At 38.0% G+C, this 24926-nt stretch overlaps 1 protein-coding gene across 7 annotated transcripts in view; it reads left to right on the top strand.

Moving 5' to 3' along the window:
* dclk1a (doublecortin-like kinase 1a) overlaps positions 1-24926 on the top strand; it is a 48947-nt gene that overhangs the window by 21720 nt on the left and 2301 nt on the right. For 3 of the 7 annotated variants that reach the window (XM_079599592.1, XM_079599595.1, XM_079599596.1), the window contains 11 exons: positions 903-1010; positions 11082-11176; positions 17749-17833; positions 18681-18856; positions 18960-19079; positions 20151-20297; positions 22215-22348; positions 22507-22584; positions 22901-22997; positions 24064-24144; positions 24264-24377. In XM_079599592.1, coding sequence (XP_079455718.1) covers positions 903-1010; positions 11082-11176; positions 17749-17833; positions 18681-18856; positions 18960-19079; positions 20151-20297; positions 22215-22348; positions 22507-22584; positions 22901-22997; positions 24064-24144; positions 24264-24377 — 1235 coding nt within the window. Of the gene's footprint in view, positions 1-902; positions 1011-9821; positions 9908-11081; positions 11177-17748; positions 17834-18680; positions 18857-18959; positions 19080-20150; positions 20298-22214; positions 22349-22506; positions 22585-22900; positions 22998-24063; positions 24145-24263; positions 24378-24560; positions 24635-24926 lie in introns of those variants that run through there. The other 4 variants (XM_079599594.1, XM_079599598.1, XM_079599597.1 and 1 more) reach the window with 4 other exon arrangements.

Below are 24926 nucleotides of genomic sequence, written 5' to 3' on the forward strand. Positions count from 1 at the left end.
GTGAATTAGAGCGAGTGCAGTCAATCATGAGCAGAGATTTAATTATGAAGGCACTAGTAGAGGGACACGTGCCGTTCTAATGAGTTTTGATCAGAGGCGAGAGAAACATATGAAGCATGCCGATGGCGAGATGGACGGAGCCAAAATGGCAGTCTTTGACGACAAAGATTTCCCTGAAGAACACATATTTAATATAATATGAGCAGAATGGTACCCCATAACTTCACTTAGTCAGTGATATCCCATGTTCATTTGTATTTGATCCATAATACTTGAAGTTATTGTCGATAAAGACAATTATATAAGGCTGTAATTAACAATTGTGAGAAAGCATCTTTTTACTGTATATAAGGAGGTGATTTGTAAGAGAGATAAGGGCTGAAACTTGCTCTCTAAATATAACTCCCTGGAGACAAAGAGTAGAGTGGCATCCTGCCCTTCAATAAATCCTGCCTTAATAGACAGTGGCATTTACTGTCATGCCTGGTGTCACAGTTATATTGCTCTCTGAATTCATTATGTACACAGAGTTATTGCAGCAAAAGCAGAAATGGGACAGATAAACACGGAGCATGCGAGAAGCTAAGCAGCACTTCGTCTGCAGAGAATATAATGTAATCCCCAGTCTCTGATCTGTATTTAGGGTTAAGGCACTGCCATCTTTTTGATCACACTTGCATAAATGTGCTTCAACAAGCAGACTGTTTTTGAAGGAGGATTAATTTAGTGCTTCAGTTTAAGGATTATCTTCGGGAAGAGTTTGAATTTTGGAGGACTTTTAAAGAGGATTTGAGATGGCAATCAAACTAGAGAGTCATTTGGTGGTGTGATATTGAAATAATGAAAATTAAGCAAAAGACTTTTGGACTTCACTATGTAATGCGATTTTTGTTGTGTGACAGAGTGCCGAGTAATGAAAGCAACGTCCTATGGGAAGATGGGGTCTTTAAACAGAAGTTCTCCCAGAAGCTTTGCCCTTTCCAGACGCAGCAAGTCTCCTTCTGGCTCAGGTAATGATCATATGTGCATGAGGGTTTATGCGACAGCAAATGCGTCTCTGAATAGTTTCTTGTGGACATGTGAACTCCCTTCTCAAACATTCTCTCTTTGTCGATTGAACATTTGTTAAAAGAAGATAATTAACTTCTCACATCACATAAAAACAAACGAATAGGAAATCACGCACGTGTGATAGCTCTCCGTGCAATAAAGCACCCCTCTGTGTGTGCACCGCTGGAGCGGAGTGTGTTTGCTGGCTTCGAGGTGGAATTGCATTCAGGTATAGCTGTCTGATTCAGAAGGGCACATCCCGGTGGAGAGGAGTCAAAGATGAGAGATATGAGATATTGAGGCACGGGGCGGGAAATAGATGGGGTGATGAGAGAGAGAGAGAGAGAGAGAGAGAGAGAGAGAGAGATGGAGGGGGGTAGTGTGACTCAGTCTTGCAGATCCACATCAACTGTTGTGCAATGAATACTGTTGTGTGTGTGATCAGAATTATAGGCACTATGCGGTTTGCTTTTGTTCCAGTTTGCACTGGTGATTACCATATTCAAATGCCATGTTACAATACATGCATGCTACTCCATATTCCAAAAAGCTAATTGTATTAAAGGTGTTAAAGGGTACTTTGGATGCAAAGTCTAAATTGTACTGCAAACCAGACTGTGCATGCATCAACTACTTGCTTATTTATTCGTTTTGAGGTATAGCCTAAAAGTATGAATGAGTGTGTTTAGAAGAAAAAAAATCCAGCTGTTTATTGATAAAACGAAAAAACACATGCACTTCCTATTGATGCTTTACTTTGTATCTGTGCTCTAGTTTTCTAACAAAGACCGCCTTTGCGTCTTCACCTCTATAAGATGTGTGGCAGACACGTCTAGAAGCTGCTGGTTGATATTTTTTTCCCGTAGCCGTTACATGATTGGTTTAAATCGTACCAGTTGAATCTCTATGAGTAGAGGTTTGGCTTAGAGTTCTATCCGGTCGTCATGGAGACGCCGGCTAAGGGAGCTGTGCCTTGGAGACAATAGAGGTGCCCATATATGGGCGTCCCTTCCTGTTTGGCAGGCTAGGTGGAGGCAGGCTCAGAGAGTGTGGCTCATCACTTCTAGTCAGGCGGCTGTTTCTCAGCAGACACTCGCAGACGTGATCCATAAAAGCATGGAATCGGTTTCACTTCGAGTGATTGGTGTGCCAGTCATACATTTTCACAATACAGCCCGTTAATCCTTTAAGGAACCCCGGGGTGAGTGAGAATGTGCCAGGTTTGCAAAGGTTTCATTACTGGTCTGGTTTAAGAATGAATTTACTGCGGTCTGCAAAGTTTGATGATAGTTTCTTTCTAAATAAAGTTCTAAAAAATTAAATAGTTGTAGACATTATGCTGGGTATGTTGATTATTTAGCTGCCTGGGTTTTCAATCCGAACGTCAATGGAGAGCATTGGCTGTAATATAATAATAATAAATAGAATTTTCTTAAATTCTAATGCCATTTCTAACTATTGTCTAATGTTCTTAACCCTATAAAACCCACTATTATATTTGAGATTTTTTAGGGCTCTAAATTGTCTCCATGATCAAAACCTGTTGTACACTATCTTCTACATGACTTCTGATAGTTTATACTTTTTAGCAAGTAAAAGGCCTTTTAGTATAATTCTATAAACTAGTGCAAAATGCCTCTGCAAAAAAAAAGTTTGTGTGTGTGTTTTTAGTAATTGTTGGTTTGATGTGTTTGAGTGCTCATTGTTACAATTACACAGCAAAAGTTCAGTGACATTTTTATTTGTGTATGGTAGAAAGCAAATACTGATACTGACATAATGACATAAAATAAATGTGGAAAATTGAACTACATGAGTTAGGGAGCAGCCTACACAGTAAACTCTGAGAAAACGCTACGCTTGAGCAAACAGTTTGTGAATAGGCTACTACAAATGATGCCCGTGAAAGAGACTGTGAACGCACTGAATATGATATGTTTAGTTGGTGAATAGCATAGGCTACTATTACACAGTAGCGATAACGTTAAGCGCACCAGAATAAAATATAATATTCAGAAGTAAACAGTGTAGCTAACCTTATGTTTAGCTGACAGAGTGTTTATGTCAGAATGTTTATTTTTAAACCACAACCTTCTAAGTGCTTCTTTTACAGATATATTTAACGATATCTTTTGCATTTCTAATCCACACAACATCAAACTTGGCACTGCACTTCCTCGTGCAAGACACCTGTCAAGTTTGAAAGCCATCGGACTAACGGTTCGAGAGATATGCGAATAACAGACAGACATAAGACAATAAAACAGACTTTATTATGTGTGTGCATTTCGGATGTGAGCGCGAATGGAGTAGAATTATGCGCAATCTGTGTCATTAATGTTAATCACACAACAAAAAAGAGAAAATATCTCGCTGTTCATGACCAAATCACTTTGGAGAGATTTTAATAAGAATACATGTATATTTAATTTAAACAGTGAAGATATACATTTGATTACTTTATACATTTTTTGTAGTAGTTCTTATTTCTAGTGCTTGAAGTTCTATTGTAGTTTCTTGTCATACTGTATTGCTTGCAATTAGTTCTTTGTTCTTATTTTATTACTGACTGTACTTGTCCACAATAAGCTTTTTTTCACAAAGAGTTTTTTTTATTTTACTTATGCTATTAGTTTTTTTTGTGATATTGAAATTATTGACAATAATTGAGAAATTTAAATGGTATCAAAGATTTTAATGATATAAACCTTATTTAAGCGAAAATAACTCGTAATATAGTTAACGTGAAATAATGAAATCGCTCCGTATAATGATCCGTTATTTTTATATTATTATATATATTTTTAAATAATTATTAATTCGATATTTTAAGGTTCTTAATGAAAATTATTATATTGTTAAGTCTGGGTTGGTGGTCTCTGGGTCCGTAAAGTTTAAAAAAAAACCTGGCTTATTAAAATGTTTTAGTTATTTAATTTAGTCAAAGCATTGAAACCTATGCCATACACGTCTTTATTTCTCTCCTACTAGGAGTCCCACACAGGTGTGGGCAGGTTTAATACTTAGTGGAGACGTCCTGTACTTTCTCAGCAAGACCAGTGGACAGATATGATTACAATTGCAATTTTGTAGCTGTTGCGTTGCTGTTTTGTTATTGCTACTTCTAGGTTGTAGTCAATGTATTCACAGCTACCAGAAAAACCGACGGTCAATTTATAGACTAAAAATACCAGTCACTGAAAGGATCAAACAAACTGACTGATAAACAGGCGTCTGCCTTTTAATCTGTCAGACAGCGTAGGTCAAATGTGAGACATTTCTTGGGATGAATCAGATAAGTGATTTCAAGAAAGGTCTAGCTGTCCTTACTTTAAGTGTCTGTGAGAGAAGCTGCTCACTGTATGAGTGCTGTTTATATAATACACCCTGTCAGGCTAAGTATAGCACATTGATTTCTGTTTGAGAGTGGCCTGCACCCCTTTAAACACACATGAACGCACTTTTGGTGAATTTCTATACAAATGGCACTGATGTACTGTTTGTGTACAGTTACGAGAAGCCTTTTGTTTTTTAACACAACGAAAAACTGAAGCCCATGTCATCCTGCGAATTATTCACAGTTTGAGCGGTACGATCAAGTGTTGTGCATGACAACACATTTAGAGGTGCTTTAACAAAGGAGACACAGCGAGACAGACATAAACAGCCTCTCTCTGTCATATTTATCAACAACTGTGTGGGATGGCGGAGATGGTTCATTACAGACTGCATGTCTTTCTGTGCCTGTCCTATTTACTGAAGGCATCCTTCCAATGGATTTCTGATCTATAATCTTAGGTCGTTCTCCTCACAAATTTCTGTTAAGCTTTCCTTTGAATTTGCACGGAGGAGCTTGGCCTTGTAGTCGACTGAATTTTTATCCGAGCAGTTTATCCAGAGAGTAAACTTTAATTAGAGCACCAGAGAGTAATCTTTAATCAGCTCGAAACACCGCTGGCTGACTGTCCTCAGGAAATGCAGAGCTGCTCCTGTCACTCTAATTCAGAGACCTTGTTATTATTCTTACTGTGTAATTCTAGCCAGTTGCTCAGCTTGTTACTGACAAACCCACAAACAGCTCATTAACCCATTAGCATGCGCCCTACAGCAGGAAAACTGAACTATAACTTTCGTTAACGCGGTGTATGATTCATCGGTGCTCGTTATTCCAAAGAAAAAATGTAGTGAAAGTGTATTCACTTGTTCCACCTGGGAAATGACTTTATTTCAACGGATGTTAGCTAGACTCTGTAAAAAGTGTCTGTAAAAATAGGAATTTTAGGAAATAGGAATAGGAATTCTAATATGAAGATACTTTCTGTATTTATTTTTCTCAGGTGTTTAAAGGGGACCTATTATGCCCCTTTTCTCAAGATGTAATATAAGTCTCTGATCCCCCTAGAGTGTGTATGTGAAGTTTTAGCTCAAAATACCCCACAGATAATTTTTTACAGCATGTTTAAATCGTCACTTTTTGGGGCTCAGAAAAAACGCACTGTTTTAGTGTGTCTCCTTTAAATGCTAATGAGCTGCTGGTCCACTGCACAGAGGGCGGAGCCTAACCAGCTCACACTCAGTGAACAATCTCAACTCACGGAAAGATGATAATATCAAAACAGAAACTCACAGTAACGGTGTTAATTTCGACTCGGACAGTAATGCCTAGAGTCAGAGAATATATGCTGTATGGAGTTGGAACAGGTATAGTTTAGTTTAATTACGGTTATAACCTATGTGTCATTGATTAATAAATAATTAATAAAAATGGCGGATTGCTCGAAGTGTTGGGCTGGGAGTCGATGTCCTTATTTGGCAGTTCCGCTGCAAATACTGTGACGTTATTGTTCAAAAAACGTAATAGAGAATAGAAAAATCGGAACAGGTTGCAAAATATGACCAAAACAGAATATAAAGATATCAACGAAGCACCTGAAGATACTAATTTCAACTTTTCTGTACTTCTAAACACTCCAAATATACAAAAAAAAATGCATTTAAGGGCTAAAAAAGTGGATTTAGCATGATATGTCCCCTTTAATGTTTGAAGAAAAGGCTACTGGTTAAAATGAACATTTATGCATCTGACTCTTTTTTTTTTTTTATCCAAAGTGACTTTGCATTCCATATTACACATATTATTGCATTCCATATTCCATATATTTTATCAGTTCATGCATTCTCTGGAAATCAAACTCATGACCTTGGTGTTGCTAGCACCACGCTCTACAGTTTGAGCCCTATAGCAAAGTCCAAGTCAAGTCTCAAGTCTTTGGGTCCAAGTCAAGTCTTTGTGTCCAAGTCAAGTCTCATGTCTTTGAGGTCCAAGTCAAGTCTCAAGTGTTTGGGTCCAAGTCAAGTATCATGTCTTTGAGGTCCAAGTTCAAGTCAAGTCTCAAGTCTTTGAGGTCCAAGTCAAGTCTCAAGTCTTTGGGTCCAAGTCAAGTCTCAAGTCTTTGAGGTCCAAGTCAAGTCTCAAGTCTTTGGGGTCCAAGTTCAAGTCAAGTCTCAAGTCTTTGGGTCCAAGTCAAGTCTCAAGTATTTGAGGTCCAAGTTCAAGTCAAGTCTCAAGTCTTTGAGGTCCAAGTCAAGTCTCAAGTCTTTGGGTCCAAGTCAAGTCTCAAGTCTTTGGGTCCAAGTCAAGTCTCAAGTCTTTAAGGTCCAAGTCAAGTCTCAAGTCTTTGGGGTCCAAGTTCAAGTCAAGTCTCAAGTCTTTGGGGTCCAAGTTCAAGTCAAGTCTCAAGTCTTTGAAGTCCAAGTCAAGTCTCAAGTCTTTGAGGTCCAAGTCAAGCCTCAAGTCTTTGAGGTCCAAGTTCAAGTCAAGTCTCAAGTCTTTGAGGTCCAAGTTCCCCTGTTTTACTCAGAAATATATTTCCTTACGAAAGTACAATGATTTGTGAATGTTGTTTTGACTTTAAATGCAAGGTCAGAATGAATTCAGAGATGCACAATATATCAGAGGTATTGGACAATATTAGCATAATTATTATTATTATAATCTTTTTTTTTTACAAATAATCCATCAGATGAGGATACAGATAAGAAACCCAATTCAAAGTGATTTCAAAAATAATGTTAGGTAGTTCACTTTTTTATGTCAGTTGTAATTTCACTAGAATCATGTCAATTATTGGAGTCTTCAATAGGAATGCTATTTAAGAAAAGTCTATACAGATGTATAATATTGACTGTAACATAAAAAGAATTATGAGCTATCTGGCTGCAATAAAAATGTATGAAAAGTCATGTTTGTTTGCTTGTTGGTGATGGAATTTTTTTATTTTCTTCGTAGCCCTTATTGCATAGGGACTGATATTACTGTCCACTCTGTCTTGCTCCTCTCTGAAAGCCTGTTGTGCATATCACATAGATGCACCATAAATAGAAATTTCATTAAAAATGATATCCACTGTGAGACAGATGCGCTTTCGTGAATGTACTCAGAGCAGAGCGCCGCAGAAGACAGACATAACCACTATCTGGATGTTCTGTATACTTTAATAATGCAGTAGTGTGTTTATATATATATAGTGTATTGCATAATTTGTGTAAACATAATATGTTAGTTTTTATGCCATGTAAATATTTACTTTATTTTTTTATATTTCCACTATCATTTCTCATTTTTTGAACATCTCATATTTCCTATATTGATTTCTAAAGCCATTTTTATTTGTAATGTCTATACATTATTGGCGCAGATGAGTAAATAATTGAAATGTCTTTAGAACTGCCCTTCAGGCTTTTCTCTGCTCATATGTGTGTGATGAATTTAATAAAAAAGTTGTAATCAATTAAAAGCCCTAAAACATAATCATGTCTTTTGTGACTGATCGTAAGTCATTCATATATTAAGACAGAAGTTATTTTTGTTGAGCTGTAGTGGGAGTGTTAGATCAGGACAGGGGTATGTCAGGAGAGGACGCTGTACCTCTTTTACGGTCCCTTTTGGATCATATCCTCGCTTTGAATTATGGACAAAGGGTCAGATGCAAACAGCGGATCAAACTGCACCTGGTGTGAAAAAGAGAGAAGTAAACAGCAGAGAGAGAGAGAGAGAGAGAGAGAGGAGAGAGGTCACATCACTGGATCCATCCTCCCACAGCTGAGCATGTTACACAAGAGCAAACTCAGAGTCATTTCTCTTTTTTCAGTGTCTAAATTTATATTTGTATTATAAACCATGCTGGACTCATATCCCATACAGTACATAAACTATGGGCATTCTCACAGCAGTCTCCTGCAATGCTGTAACATCCTCTATAGCTCTACCGTTTATGTTTGTATTTATGGTGGAGTGCTGGAGGGGGGGAATCAATTCGACCTCAGGTTGGGTTATGAACGGGATATTTGATTACTTTCAGTCAGGAAAATGGATGTACATTTGAGCTGTCAAACCTTCCGCTCACAACGAAAACATTAATCATTATTCAAAATGAGGAACATTTATCAGAATCAGTTATTCTTAAACTGATACTTGGTCCCAAATCCAGTCCAGTTTTGAATATTTCTTGTTATATTCCCAAAAAAGGGGTTTAAGGATATTTGGATACCCTTGTCTCAGGGGGTGGGACAGCATGTTTCCATTTCTGACAGGGAACTTTGTGAACGTGTTGGAGCACTAACCCCAAAATAAAACAGTGATGCATCATTAATTTGCATCAAATTAATGAAGCACCACAGATTGTGCTAATGAGTGTACTTCTTCCACCCAGTCTGACACACACACACACACACACACACACACACACACACACACACACACACACACACACACACACACACACACACACACACACACACACACACACACACACACAGTGTGAAGAAGTGAAGACAGATGAAGTCGTTTTTATAGAGGTGAAAATGTGGCCTTCATACAAACCTCCTGATATTCAAAGCAAAAATAGGATTCGAATGATTTTGAGCCTTTTAAATAGTGACAAACCTCTTTTTTTTTTTTTTACATATTTCACTACAAAATTTTACCTCACAAGTAGCCTAAAGCAAAATCTGTAAATAATGTGTTTTCCTAACCCTAACCCACACTGCATTCATTTCAAAGAGAACTTGGTGCACTCAAAAACTCTTCAGTTCAGTGTTTTTGTTTTTGGCAGGAAGCCATTTAGAATTAATCACTTTCAATAATAATAGACTGTATGCTGAGACTGAGAGTATTGACATCCAACAAGCTATAATTGATCTTTGTGTCGTTTCTGTAAACACCACATAGATCACATAGGGTCATGTTGACAAAGTGCTTTTATAAAGAAGCACTTTTTATAGGCTTTTTATACCATCTTAATCACTTGCTACCTGGTGTTATTCAACAACGAAATAAATGAATCAAATGACTAAATAATCATATAAATGCTTGAAAATAAATTAAATTAAACTGAATTAATGAATAAAAAAATAGCCTACCTGAGATCAAATACTGGCCAACTAAATAACGCCACATTTTAAGTAGGTTAATTAAAGTGACTTGGTCATTTGACATTGTTTTCACTACACATAATGAACGAGACCTAAGAAATGACTATTTCATGTAAAATATACGGTAGTGTTTATGTTTGTATCTGGCCGTGGTTTGAGTGCCATTAAAGGTCTGTCGGTGGGAAGATTCGGCGCGTTTCCACCATTACCTCAGCCCGCGCGCCTCCCACTTACCGTACTGCACTGGCTCAGGCGCGCGTCACAGCCACGCAAGCAGGCTGCGAGCCAATGAGCTCGCAGCGCCTCACGCGCTGTACTCCGCTCTGCTCTCCGCCGCTCCATTCATTGGAATCCGCGCTCAGCGAGTGCTGCTGCTTTCTGCCCCCTGGAATAGCACTGTGTCTCAAGATGCTGCAATACGAAGGTAGGAGAGGCGGATTCAGTGCTCTTTTGCGGAAACTGGCTTTTACTTTTCATGACGGAGATCGAAAATGATGTTTATTCAGCTGGGTTTGATGCCAGAGCCAGAAGGATTTTTGCTTGAAATGTATTTACATGTGAATCAGTATGTTATAGATGTCTAATTGAATTAGTCTATAGGGGCGGCCGAGTAGCTATAGTGTTTATAGGCTGCACATTTTATTTAAACGTTTTAATTGCGTTTGTTTTTTACGCCATGTCTCTCAAACTTGATATGATAGGCTATTCCATAGCTATGTGTCTGCTATAAATAAAATAGTTTTGAAATCTATAATTTATCACTGGATTGTAAATGAATGAGAATTTAGAATGTTTATGTCAACCCTCTTGCCATTTTAAGCATTTTATCCGCAAGTAACATTGGAAGCATATATATGTATGTTTTATATGGTGTTTATAAATATTAAATGACACATTTTTGACAGTAGCACCTGACATAATTAGTTTGGCCTAGTTCATGATTAATATTTTATCATTTTTATGCATTTAAAAATTCATTGCATGAAAGCACATTGGTTTATTTCTGTTATACCTTCACTATAAGCATTGACCTTTTCCATTCATTCATATTCTCATAGATGCTGCTTTTATTCAAATTTAAAAGTGAATAAGAAAGAATATGTTGCAGTTAAAAATAATCTTTTTATTTTTTCTACCCATTTAAATTTTGATGGTCTGTATAAATTGAATGTCCTGGTGACAGTAACAAGAGTGTTCCTATCCTGTATCAGCAAGTAGAGGCAGTGGCCTGTGAATATGAAGCAGCTTGGTGTTGACTGAGAGTTTGGATCTTCTCAGTGGCCTGTAGTGCAGTCATACCATGACTGATGGGCCTTGGAAGATGTGCGTGTGTAGGGATTTGTGCCACTGGGTGTGTGTGTGGCACTCTATCCAAAGAGGATTTGTTTAGGGATGCGAATGTGGGAACCAGGAGCAGCTGTGTGGGTGATTTCTTCTCTTCTTACTCACAGACAGGCTTTTTAAGATCTCACTTTTTAAATATAAGAGCACTGGCAGCCTCCTGGGGCGCTTGGAATATTTGCTGAGTTTCATTCACAAACTTTATGCAGTTTTTTTTTTTTGGGTGAACTCAAGCATTTTTCTCTTTCCCCTTGTAGTGAATGGGACCCCAGCCAGTCAGCTGTCCACACCCCATTCTGCAAAGTCGCCCAGTCCGTCTCCCACCAGCCCGGGGAGCTTGAAGAAACGCAGGGTAAGACAATAGTCCATCTTCAATCACCCTAATACACACACACACGCCATCTTTTTACATTAGCTCATATAAACATGATCCTCAGATCTTCTGCTGTCCATCTGGTGGATTTGATATCATCTATCATCTAAACCCAAATGTACTGTGTTAAATCGTGTCCTTTATAAAGTGTTTATCCAGTATATGGCGTGATTTGAGTGTTCAGGGGCCAGTTGCATAAACATAGCCGCTAACTTAAAACTGTGTCTTAAGAACTATAACCATAGCAGTTTATTACGGCTAATCAGTCTTTTCGAATTCAAATTAAACCAGTTTACCTTTTTATGTAACTGACTTAAAAAAGTTATAACCAGTCTTGAAGAAAAAACATGAGATGACTAACTTGTAGTCTAAGCAGTTTATGCAACCAGCCACAGAACCTTCTCCACCAGATAGAACATCCCTTTGCCCTCCGCCACCATCTCGGGCACCATATAACACGCTCCTTCTATGTTCTCAGGAAATGGACAAGGCCCTCATTGACAGCACAGCTTAACTTCCCCACTTCTTCAAAGTGGCACTAAGATCCACAGTCAATCCTTAATCTGGGCCACCACTTTTGGAGATGTTATGTGCTATTTCTGTCTTTAGTGGACGTTGAGTGTGAAAGTCCACTAGAATCATCCATGGACAATGACTTCTGCTTGTAGAGCAGCGATAATCAAGTCCAGGATCCAAAATGAACATTTGCCATTGTCTGCCAATGGCGAGTATTTGAGAAAATTGACACTAACACTGCAGTATATTACATGATTTGAAACAAACTATAGTCATATTCTCACTGATGTAAGTGATGCGAGCCAAGTTGTGTCACGTTTTTAATTGATTGAATCGCTCACATCACTTACATTAGTGAGAATATGACTAGTTACTACAATTTGTTTCAAATCATGTAAAATATTGCGGTTTCTAATAATATTACCTGTCAATTGGCGAATAATGTCTTATTTACTGACTAAAACCAATTTTTACTCACATTTGGTGCTTGGCGAGTGTGAATTTTGGACCCTGATTGGGACTGTATGGTGGAGAAAGAGAAATTGCATAATACATGCTGTCGAAGGAACATGCAACTCACCAGTTCATTTTTATTTGTTCATTTTTTTCACCAAGCCAAGAAACACATTACCATTGGGTTTCAGAGGCCAGTTTGTGTGTGAGTGGGAAGAGTTTGTGCACGTGACCAGATCAAAGTGTCTCTAATCCTGCAGTTGATGGAGACTAATGCAAAGAGGTTTAATGCAGTAGAAACTTCTCCTTCCCACTTCCCAGTCCAGAGTTTCTCTCAGGTTATAACATGAGCCTTAAACAGTGATTACTCGGACAGTCTCTCTGTCTTCCATTCTTTCTGAGTGTCTGTCTATTCCTCCTTCTTCGCTCTCCGTGACTAAGATGCACTACAGCATCCAAATGTTCACTACAGTATGTTGAGCTTTTGGGTCACTTCAGATCCAGCTGCAGGCAGTTAAAGTTCTGTTGTACAGCCAGTGAATTCACGTGCTGATATCGACCCAGTATAGATTAATCAGAAACTGTTAGCCGCCTATCAAACTGGAGCTTTACTCTGACCTTAAATAATGTTCTGATGGTGTAGGCTCATAGAGAACGGGTTATTTACATTAAATGTGCAGCATATTCTTATTTCTTAACTGAAATGCATGACATTGCATTCTCACCGACACAAATAAGCAAATTATTGGCTGCACCTTTAAGAGAAAGTACAGATATGTTCAACTTGTTATATTCGAAATTGTTCCAGATTGCATTAGAATTGGCTAAACTTCCTCTTGTGGAAGAGTCTGACTTTTAATGATTCTAAAAGTGATTGAGTCGACGTGCCGGCAGAGAGACAGCGACTCTGGGCACTTTGTGTTCGCCCTCCACGCGCCAGGAAAGACTCTCAGATTCTCTTCATACTTTTCACTTATCTTGCACCGCAGCCTGAGCTCTTGAAGTTGGATGATCTCTCTGCGGTTTGATTCTGTCAGATGGCTTTGCTCTCAGCTCATTGCTGTTGCAGAATGAGAATTTGGGACAGTCAGATCTGCCCAAAGCAGAGACGCATCTCAGCGTCTTTACAACCATCTCCTGCATAAGTGGGTCAGGCTTTGAAAACCCCCCAGTGGAGTTTTGTGAATGAAGGAGGGAGAAAAAAACATTTACATAAATATGATACAAATGCAAGAGAACTGAATGTTCCCCCCTAAAAGGCTCCGAAGGAGCAGGCACTTCTTTATCTGGCTTATGAATTTATATGAGTCTCCGAATGTTGTTATTGCTGCTTTGTGGTTTGGTTAGTCAATTAGTTGCAGTGTACGCAAATACATTGCTAATGTGTGTAATTACAGCAGTTCTCCGCTAGCAATCCATTCTCCTGAAAATTCAAAGATTACCCATTATAAACTATCTCTGATTGCTTATGCTACAGTTTTAAATGACCTTACTGCTTCCACTTGAATGATTTAAACACTGATCATTACTACCGATTTATTATTAATTGGCTTTACCGCTCAAGCCTGGGCTGTGAATTGCATTCAACGCATGACCCACTTTCAGAAATGAGCCACACAAGAGTGGAGGATCTATACTGGGAATATATGTGTGTGTGGCCTCTGTATCCTTAGGCATATCCCCTTCTTCTTCTCTCTTTTTTCCATGAACCCTCAGTTTCTCTGGGGAAGAATATGGAACACATGCGCATTTGATGCTATGGCGACAAATACATTTTTAATCAATGTCAAAACACATCTAAAACAGTAATGAACCCTTTCAAAGCGTGCTAATCCACCTCAGTCTGGGTAAACAAGGTTTAATCGAGATAAACGAGGTTACAATTTCATTTGTATCATAGCTGTGAGATTAAATGGACATTTTGTTTGCCATTTTTTTTAATGGTTGGTTAACTAGGTAGGCTGTGTGTTTTCTGTTGCGTAACATGAAAAGTGAGGCCGTCAAGCTCAGCATCATTCTCAAAATCACACCTGTCTCTATCAGAGTTGAGTGCTGTTCCGGATTGAATTGAGAACGCATGTTCAGATTGAGGTCGCGAACAGGATGCATAATTCTATCTTTCCTATTTTGTTGTTGTGATGGATAAAGTATTCCTGTTCTCGTCATTGCAGTTCCACATCCTGTGGGCGTGGCCAATTCAATTCATATTTTCATAAAAGCACATTCTTCATCATCTCTATGAAAAGACATTCCTTAATCTGTCTGTTGGGTTGCATGCTCCTCACATTTTCCTTTGGTGTTTTCACACCTGTATTTTTTATTTAATTTTTTCATTTTGGATGTTTAAATTACGATGTGTGTGTAAGTGTGCATGTTTTTTTCATTCATTCCATAAACATTGATATCTCAAGTCAAGTGTTTTCATTTTTGAGTGAGCCATTCCTTTAACTGGTCACTACATATTAATTTCAGAAAATAGACACCTTGTTTTCTGTCTGATACCATGTAAATAATACCACTTCTTTTTCTCTGTCTGTGCAGTAGTTTTCTGTCCTCTTGTGTTCCATTGGTTCTCATTGTTTTTTTTTCTGTTTGTTGTACCTTATTGTTTTTGACTCTGCTCAGTTATAATGTCCTGTATATCTATGCTTTATTGTCAATCAAGTTATCTTTGTTTTTCTAGTTTTGTATCACAATCTAATTCTTAGAGGTTTTTTATGTGTAGAAGGCATGTCATTTTCTGGTCTTTGTTTTTAATGTGTTATCTATAGACTTATGTTTTTTTCTCTCCATAAAGCATGTCATGAAACCATTCCATCATGTACGTATGATTGAAGATGCTAAATACATTAAACAGTAAGTCTCTTTATCTAGTACGAGTTCTTTACAAAATCTTTTTCGGTCCTCTTCTGTTTATTTGGGATTTTGTTGCTTTAATCACATTTTATTTGTCCCAGACTTTGCGGATGCCAAACCAATTTTATTTTATAATGCACAATCGCTTTAATGATGGCCCTGCGTTTAAAAAACAAATTAATGCGGTCGGTCACAGAGTTAGTTAGATTATAGGTAGTTACCAAATGTCCTGAAGTGACTCTTGAGATTTTCTCACTTTGGTCTTAATGGAGTTGCAGCTAAGAAGCAAAACCTCAGAGATTTCAGAGAGAGGGAATGACTAGCAGCTATCCTGATGAAAACATTGGATTAAATTTCCCCATTGCATCACCATCTCCACAAAACAAAATCATCTCAGGCATTAAATCAGTTATTCAAGCCATTATGTAATTAGTCTGCAGCAAAATGACAAGAGTGACCATAAATGTAATAATGCGTCATTGTTATTGATACTGAGCCTGTTAATTGTTTCACTTATAAAGAATGGTTTGATAGCGTTACTGCAACACTAAATTAGGGATCATTGAGGTAAATTTGTGTTATGAGCATCATAATTGCACAGATGCTGAATAACAGACTATTATGCAACCGAGTACTTACATTTGCCTGTGCACATGGATTTAACATAACGTAATATTGATCACTGGATTCGGATCATTAAATTAAATGAGAGGCAAATAAAAATAAAGGTTTATTTTGTTTGGTTTTGCTCCAGAGAAATTCTGTGAAAGTCTGATCTGACCTAGCATTCAGCCAGGAAACAGGAAGATGCCTTATATGGGCTAGTCTCTGGCTGCTTCCTGTCTCGCAGAGGGAAAATATTATTAGTACACTCCAACAGTTTCCATGGTAACAAGAGTTTTGACAGCGCCAGGACAAACTGTGATCTGAATGAAATAGAAAAAGGATGCGGAAACACACGCGCACACACACTCACTCTCTCGAGTCAAAGCTCTTTCTGATGACACTTAAACAGCCCTGCCTCGCTCGTCTCATATGCATCTACTCAAACTGACATTATCAAACAGTGTGTGTACTGTAGGAGTGCTGACCCTCCCTGACCCATCCACGGTTTCGTCTCGGCATGTTTGCGCTTCGTTCTCGCCATTAGCAGCTCCTTACACCGCCGCCGTCCCTGAGGTGCGACCGGGGCCGCAGTCGCACGCCGCAACCGTCCAATCAAATCCATTTGAGTTCGCCCAACAGCCAGGAAAGCGCGGTGCTCCCGGAGACATCATTCCAATTACTCTCCGCGCGGACTTGAAAGGGTCCCTGCACCCTGACTGGCGGCAACCGGGAGCGAAAACCAATTTACAGCACAGCCAGTAACTCCGCTCACACTTAGTGCTTCCATGGAAACTAGCAAAGAAACACTGATGTGCTAACCGTCTTTGTCCTGCTGTGTTTAAAAGTGAGAATGAGAGGATTGTGTCCCGAGCGTGCCGACCGTCCTGATGGGAATAGCACATGCGGCAGCTTGAGGGTATCCAGCACAGGTAGAAAGTGAGCGAAATACCCAGGGAGCGGTTTTATCCTTTTCAGTATTTTTAAAGTTAGGTGGTTTTTGGCGTTATTTCTCTCTCACACACACACGGACCATGTAGGCTACTGCTATGCAGTTGGTGGGCATATGTGACGCATCAAATTTTCATGTTGCGATAGTCGCTGAGGCTTTTACCACGGTATACCGTATTATCACGATATTGTAAAAAAGTTGCAAAAAAGTGTTGTCATACTATAACAGGGTTTAATAACTTTTTTCTTATAACAAAAATGACTGAACATAAATACAATAAAGCAATACACAAAAATGTGTAAAGTAAACAAATGTTTCAAACAGATTCAAGTGCAAAAGACTTAAGAACAATATAAAGAATAAAGAACAATACTATATCACTTTACAATAAGGTCTCATTAGCCAATGCCAGTTAATACATTAACTAACATTAACAATGAGCAATAGCTATATTTGTTACAGAAGTTATTATTCTTTGTTAACCGTTAAAAAATTATTGCACTTTATTTTAAGGAATCTTTGTTACACTGTAATTATACATTTAAGTACTGAGATACATACTTACTATAGGGTTAGGATTAGGGTTTGGTTTAGGGTTAGTTGTATGTAATATGCATAATTTATAGTTAATACTAAAGGAACAGCATGTAACGTAACAATAATAGTATAAAAAAAGTGTTACCAACAAATACATCTGATCATTGTTCGATAATTTAGGTCCATTAAATAATACAGCTACAACTTTTGATTTTAATAATGTATTATTAAATATAAGTTTCAAAATAAATAGCCTATTAAGTCTTTAAGCGCTGCTGCTTTGTTTATGGGGTTACCGGGGTAACAACTGCATTTCTGCTGTTCGATCCATAGCTGTCAGAGAGTGAATGTGCATTTTCATTCAGCACGTATTCTTCATTCGTTCCGCCATGCTGCTCATGCTCGCTGGGCTTGTTTACATCAGAGTGCTTTCACGTCTCTTTCTCATGCAGCATACATACAATGATGTTGTGCATTTTAACTGTTGATGGGAAAAGTATTCTTAAAATGGATTCTAAAAATCGGAATAATTCGTAATAAATATTTATTCATGGTATTTTGAAGTGCCCACCGTAACAATATCGTGAATGCTTATAGTGGTTTCTGGTTTAACTGGATGTTCTCTTCCTCACAGGGATCCCAGCACAGTGGTTCCTCTCTGTCTCTGGCCTCTACCAAAGTCTGCAGTATGGATGAGGAGGAAGGTTCTGTGAGCGATGGTAAGAGATCAAGCAAAGCTGGGTTTTAGACAGTATTATTTATGTACTATTATTAGTATTTTTTTGTATATTTTTAATTATATATTTATATTTTGTCGTTTAAATTTGAGCAATTTTGACGTGTGCTTTTGTGATTTTTATTATTTACCGTAGTTTAAAAAAAAAATTCTATTTAGCTTAAAATTATTTTTATTTCAGTTTTAGTTTTAGGTTAATGTCAGTACTTCAACCTAAAAAAAATTAACAAATATTTGTAATATATATTATTAAATTATTAAATATTTTTAACAATTTTATTTCAGCTTTAGCAAAAACAATTTTTATATAGTTTAGTCAATTTTTAGTTAACAATAGCATCACTAGGTTTAGACTGTTAAGCATGGCAGTCAACTGACCATTCATGAAATATAAATGTCTTCCTTAAAAAGAGATCAAGGTCTACAGTAGGTTTGTGCTGTTCAAGAACTGTGATCTTATGCAGATATGGCAGGTTGATGAATTTATTAATGAGAAGGCTCTTTACTAATGAACGCTTTATAGTTGCTCAGTGTGTCTGGAATAAAGGTCAACATTTGAAGGCTTTGCACAGGTGTTCATTATACAATAATTTCCGCTTCAATGTGCACAGTGTAGCCGACTGTAACACACTAATGAAAGTAGCATGAGGTGTGAACCAAATACATGTTTATCATCTTGTTCTTTGAGCTGCATTCAAAGAGATTCTCAGACCAGGAATGTTGGTCGGGAATCAAATGCTTCCACTGCCTACAGAGATTTCAGTCATAAAAACAGATTCTGAATGAGGCCCACTCAGTCTTGCTCTAATTTTCTCCCTTACCGTCTGCAGCCGAGCCCTTGGAGGAGACGCCGATGCCCACAGTCCCAAGCTCCATTTCAGATCGGTACAAAGTCGGCCGAATGATCGGAGACGGGAATTTTGCGGTGGTCCATGAATGTGTGGAGCACTCGACTAGCAGGGCGTACGCTCTGAAGATCATCAACAAAGGAAAATGCAGAGGGAAGGTGAGATGTGAGAGCATTATGATATGGTCAATAAAATGCTTATATTTCTATTTTTATGATGATTTATACAATATATTTTCATTCTGAATTTTCTCCTGCACAGGAGCATATGATCCAGAATGAGGTGGCTATCCTAAGAAGAGTGAAACATCCGAACATTGTGCTGCTGATCGAGGAAATGGACACTTACAGTGAACTCTATCTGGTCATGGAGCTTGTGAAGGTGTGCACTATAGTATTTTCATGCACCTGAGTTGAAAAACATTTTTGTTTTACATGTCCTGTGGTGATCCGGATGAATTTGAGCTCTTGATGGTCCGTGTAATGGCCACCCTGTGCAGTTGTGCAGCCTGTGTTGAACCGAGCGTTATTTTAAGCCGCTGCTCCACTTAACTCGACTCTTCGAGGGGATTTCTGCCATGCGAACGGCAAACCAGGCCACCGTGAACTTTCTGCCTGTTGTGTATAAACTCCTCGTCCTCAAGAAAACTCGTGTGACGTAGATCATTTTCTGTATGTGGAAATACCACCTTGCTTTGAAAGCGTTCCATTCCCAAACCGAGCTGTAGATGTGAAAGATACCTCAGACTAGGGCTGGGCAGAATGATGATATACATCATGGATACAATATCAAGGGCAAAGACAAAAATGCATTTTTGCAGTTTTTTCATTGTTTTTCTATTTAAAACGAGCAAGACAGACGTCTATGACTTTTGCAGTGTCCCGCACATGCATTCTCGTGCATTCTGAAAACGCGGAGCTCAAGCTAAAAACTAGTCTTTTTTGAAGAACTCAGTGATGTACTCGCGAGGATTGTCACAAGCGCGCTCAGAGAAAGCCGTTTTCATACATCATGCAATCACAAATTCAATTATTTTGCGGCATATTGCACTTAAGCATCAAATACACTCAAAAAATTGTCAAAATGGTTGTCTTGCCGATTATTCGCGTAGACACAGTCGGTTAACGTAAAGTTGGGAAAGAAATCGGATGTGCGTTGTGTCTGTGCATTAGGTATTATCGTGACCTCAGCCTAATATCCCAGACAGCAACATAGTGTCGGCCCAGATCCAGCACACATCTGGACCAGATGTGTGCTGGATCTGGGCCGACACTATGTTGCTTTTGGGATAGGCTACCTGCTGTGGTCTAAGCCATAAATGTTAAACATATTACAAAAATTAAAATTCTCACTTCTCTTGAATGAAAAACTTCAGTAGCATTAATAAGAATCAATGCATATTTAATACAGTGAAGACGACTATTCAATTTCTTACTTTGTTCTTATTTTTAGGGAGGAGATCTTTTTGATGCCATCACCTCCGCCAACAGATACACCGAGCGGGACGCCAGTGGCATGCTGTACAACCTTGCCAATGCTATCAAATACTTACACAGCCTTAACATCGTCCACAGGGACATCAAGCCAGAGAACCTTTTGGTAAGATATCAGCACGCCATCCATCCTTCCTCCTTTCCTTCCTTTCCAAAACATACTTCTGAGAGTGACATCCCGAGAAAATATCTCACGTCTAACTCTCAAGCGCTGTTGTTGTCACATCCTAAAGATCACCAGCCTCCACAAACATGTGTTCCTGTGTGTACGTGTTGTGTAGAGGAAAGGAACGGATGAAACTCATAGGTCTTGTGGGCTGGAACTATAGAAGTGTGTTTGGAGAAAGAGAGATGATTGCTGCGAGCTCTTTGACTGAGTCTAGACCAGCCACCTACTGACTGACTGCATACGTGTGATATCACTTCTGCGGCGGAAGAACTGAGATGTGACTCACACTTTGACAGTTCACAGACTGTGCTGTTCTCCAAGGCTGCTCTCGTACGAAACCTTTTACCAGACATCATTCATGAATCAATGGCTGAGCCACTTCCTCTACTGATTCTGAGGGAAGCGTTGTTTAAGGCAAGACACCACAGGTGAACTTTCAAGTTCCCCCGTTGACTAATCAGTACATTTAAAACAATTGTTTTATATTACAAGTGTTCTGAAACGTTATGAATAAATATTTAATGACTAAATGAATATGCACTAATTAGCATAAATGTCCAGAACACTAACTTTAGATAAAGCAAGGCTCAAAATTCCTGTTTTTGTTGGCGTATTAAGTTAAAGGTTACAGTGGAGATTTTGAACATCTCTTTTTATCACTCCAAAAAAATCTGAAAATACTGTCAACAGCCAGAGAAATATCGTAAGGTTTTTAGGAATAATGATGTATGAACAAACCCCCTTGTAAAAACCTTCAGAATATAGATTGGAGAATGGTGATTTTTTGGAGTGGACAAATAGATAGCGAGTGTAACATTTTAAAGCTACACTGTATAATTTTTTAAGTGAGATTCTTAGCAAAAACCACTTTGTTATTTCAAAATGATATGTGCTCATTAATGTATAATTACTTCTACCAACTAATCAAGTATTCTCGTAGGCGTAGAATCTGCCATTTCAAATGGCGGAAGCCATGTTGCGCCTCCATCTTGAAAATACATTAGCCAAAGAGGGACATACCTGGAAATTCAAGCTTCGCCTTTCGCGTTTTTACACTCCGTGGCACCGTGACGAATGCGAGGGGGAGATTACTCGCGACTGCCGGCAGATTTGAAATAATACGCCCACCGTAGGAGTTAAAACACCCTCGGAATGGGAGGGGCTAGAAAGTAATATTCAGTTGGTAGTCAAATACAATTTCACCGCTAGATGGGAGTAATTCCTACACAGTGTAGCTTTAAATGTGTATTTTGGATGTTGTTTTTCTCACTGGTCTGAAAGAAGACAAGTTATGGAGGCAAAATATGCCAAAATCTCTAAATGGACCAGTGCATTAAAACACAATTATTGTCTTGCCTTAAGCCCTGTTTACGAGCTGGGGAATTTGTCTATAAATGCTGTGGATTTTACAATTGAAATGTGATCTGGTAGCAGTAAATAAGACCCTCTGTTTCTCAAATGCACTCCAGTGAGCTAGAAAGAGCCGAGTCTCAGTGTGTCGAAGGTAATGGCTTGTGGCTGGAAGCATACATGTAAATGCACCTCGCAATGCAGAATGAGGTTTTTGCATAATGCATCACTTTACATATTATATAACAACAAACACAAAGCCAGCCAATCTTAGGATGCTCATTGGATTCAGTTCCTTTTTAGCATCCGTGGAATTTAGGTTAAAGTCATTACACGCACAAATATCTGTTTATTTGAAGCGAGCGCATATTTTTGACACTGATCTGCACATTTGCTCACCTTGGGATTTTTGAGAGCCGGATATGTCATTTTCAAAGATTGCTTTGAAGGATCTAGGTTGATTTTGCTCCCAGCTCTAATATCGCTCTTCGCTTTGATTCACAGGTGTACGAGCATCAAGACGGAAGCAAATCGCTGAAGCTGGGCGACTTTGGCTTGGCCACCGTGGTAGACGGACCGCTGTACACTGTCTGTGGAACACCCACATATGTAGCACCAGAGATTATCGCAGAGACCGGGTGAATATTTGAGCATGTTTGCACAAATCTGGGTCATTGAATGTGTGATATTTTCATGTTGTGATTGTTATGATCATATTATTTAGAATTATAAAGCTGAAAAGTATTACGTATAGAGCAATAAAACTAAAAACACTCTTTTGTTTTCTGGATTGTAGGTATGGCCTTAAGGTAGACATCTGGGCCGCTGGAGTCATCACATATATTCTCCTCTGTGGCTTTCCTCCATTTCGTGGGTAAGTTCAGTGTGTATGAGAAAATGTGGCTTAATGTGAGATTATCATTTTTTAATGTTTTTATGCTTTTCGAAATCGTAAAAAAAAAAAATGCTGTAATTGCCATCAAAGCGGTGAATTTATCAGTAGATGTCAAAGATTCATTGTTAAATACATTCTTGCTGGTATGTAGTGCACTCTGAGTAATGTAATCAAAGCTGTAAGGTTATGTAAGATGATGTTGCGCCTCCCTGTGGCTATCTGTGGTACTATCCATGAACCAAATGCACGAGCTCCCCCTGTTGATGTATATTTGAAGTCGCATTCCTTATTTCAGGAGCACTGATGATCAAGAAGCTCTGTTTGACCAGATACTACTGGGACAGTTAGAATTCCCTCTCCCGTACTGGGACAATGTATCCGACTCAGCCAAAGTAAGTGGAGTTTGTTTGGAATAAATCATAATTAGTGGATTTTTTAAAAGGGAAAATAACATTATAAATAAAATTGTGTTTTTTTTTTTAAAGCAACATTATTTGATATTAAAAATCATGTTTAAAAAAAAAAAAGCAAAATAATATATATATATATATATTTTTTTTTTAAATAATATGATAATAAATAATATGTGGGTTTTTTGGAAGCAAAATAATATGTTAATAAATAATATGTGGGCTTTTTAAAAGCAAAATAATATGATAATAAATATGTGGGCTTTGCAAAAGCAAAATAATATGATAATGATGAATAATATGTGAGTTTTTTTAAAAGCAAGATAATTTGATATTAAAATATGTTTTTTTAAAAGCAAAATAATATTATTAATAAATATGTGGGCTTTTTAAAAGTAAAATGATATGGTAATAAATAATATGTGGGTATTTTAAAAGCAATATAATTTGATATTAAAAATAAATAATATGTGGGCTTTTTAAAAGCAAAATAATATGACAAAAAATTATATGTGGGTTTTTTAAAAGCAAAACAATATGATAATAAATAATATGTGACTTTTTGAAAAGTAAAATAATATGATAATTTAAAAAAAAAGCAAAATAATATGTGAGCTTTTTTAAACAAAATAATGTGATAAATAAAATGTGGGCAAAAAACAACAACATCATTATATATATTATATTATAAATATAATTATATTAATAATATGATAATTTTGTGATTTGTCTATGATATATTATTTCCCTGACTAGGAAATAGTGTATCACTATAGACAAAATAACTAAATGTATAATGTTCGAAATCAAGTGGAATTCTGCTTTTAAAAACCTTACATATTATTATTATCATATTATTTTGCTTTAAAAACCTACTCATTATTTCTTATCATATTATATCACTTTTAAAAAACCCATATTATTATTATTCATGATTTTAATAATAACTTTTTGTTCACCAATTGAAGGTCATGAGTCTGAAATTGGACATCAGTATGTATTTGTTGGCATTGGGGTTGGTCAGTAACTGTCCCGTGCGTGTCCTCAGGAGCTGATCGTGTCCATGCTGACGGTGGAAGTGGATCAGAGATACACAGCGCTGCAGGTGCTGGAACACCCCTGGGTCACTGTGAGTAACTCAGATTAAACTCATCTGAATGTGTGAATCTTTTAACAGACACAGTCTTAACACATGTAGTCCTCTTGTTTAATAACTACAGTAACTGATCGGATCAATGGCTGTTTCAGAATGACGGTCTGTCAGAAAACGAGCACCAGCTGTCAGTGGCAGGAAAGATCAAGAAGCACTTTAACACTGGGCCCAAGGCCAGCAACAACACCCCAGGAGTGTCCGTCATGACGGTAAGAACACACTCACCAGACGCAGAATAAACAAAGACAAGACACAGTGTGTGTGATGGACAGCTGAGGCAAAAGTTCAAACACTTAGCTTACAAATGATATACTTGACTAACAGTTGAAGTACAGCTGTATTTGAGTGCATCTGTAATGTTGTCTGAGCTCCACTGATTTTTCTTCGCTTAGCTCGACCATGACTTTTCCATCCAGAGATCAGGGTCGTTGGATTTCTATCAGAACCCGGGCATGTTTTGGATAAGGTAACGCCATGCATCCGCTGTAGCACGCCAGCCCCTGTCTTGTTGTGAACCCTGCTCGTGTCATGATCAAAGATGGCTGCCGTGCTCTGGCCATCTACAGTCATTCAGCCCGTGTGTGTGAACGCTCTCAGTTCAGAATGTGCATGATTTGCTTCAACATCATGGCAATTGACATATTTGTATGTGCTCTTCACCTGAGTGTGCTGCTTGTGTCGCTGTCCTGCTTCTAACCGGCTTCTCAGGATCTTGTGCAGAAAAAAATATACTCAGCAACCAGTCCCGCTGTTTCCCA

The sequence above is a fragment of the Phoxinus phoxinus genome (genome assembly GCF_949152265.1).
Source record: "Phoxinus phoxinus genome assembly, chromosome: 23".
Lineage (NCBI taxonomy): Eukaryota > Metazoa > Chordata > Actinopteri > Cypriniformes > Leuciscidae > Phoxinus > Phoxinus phoxinus.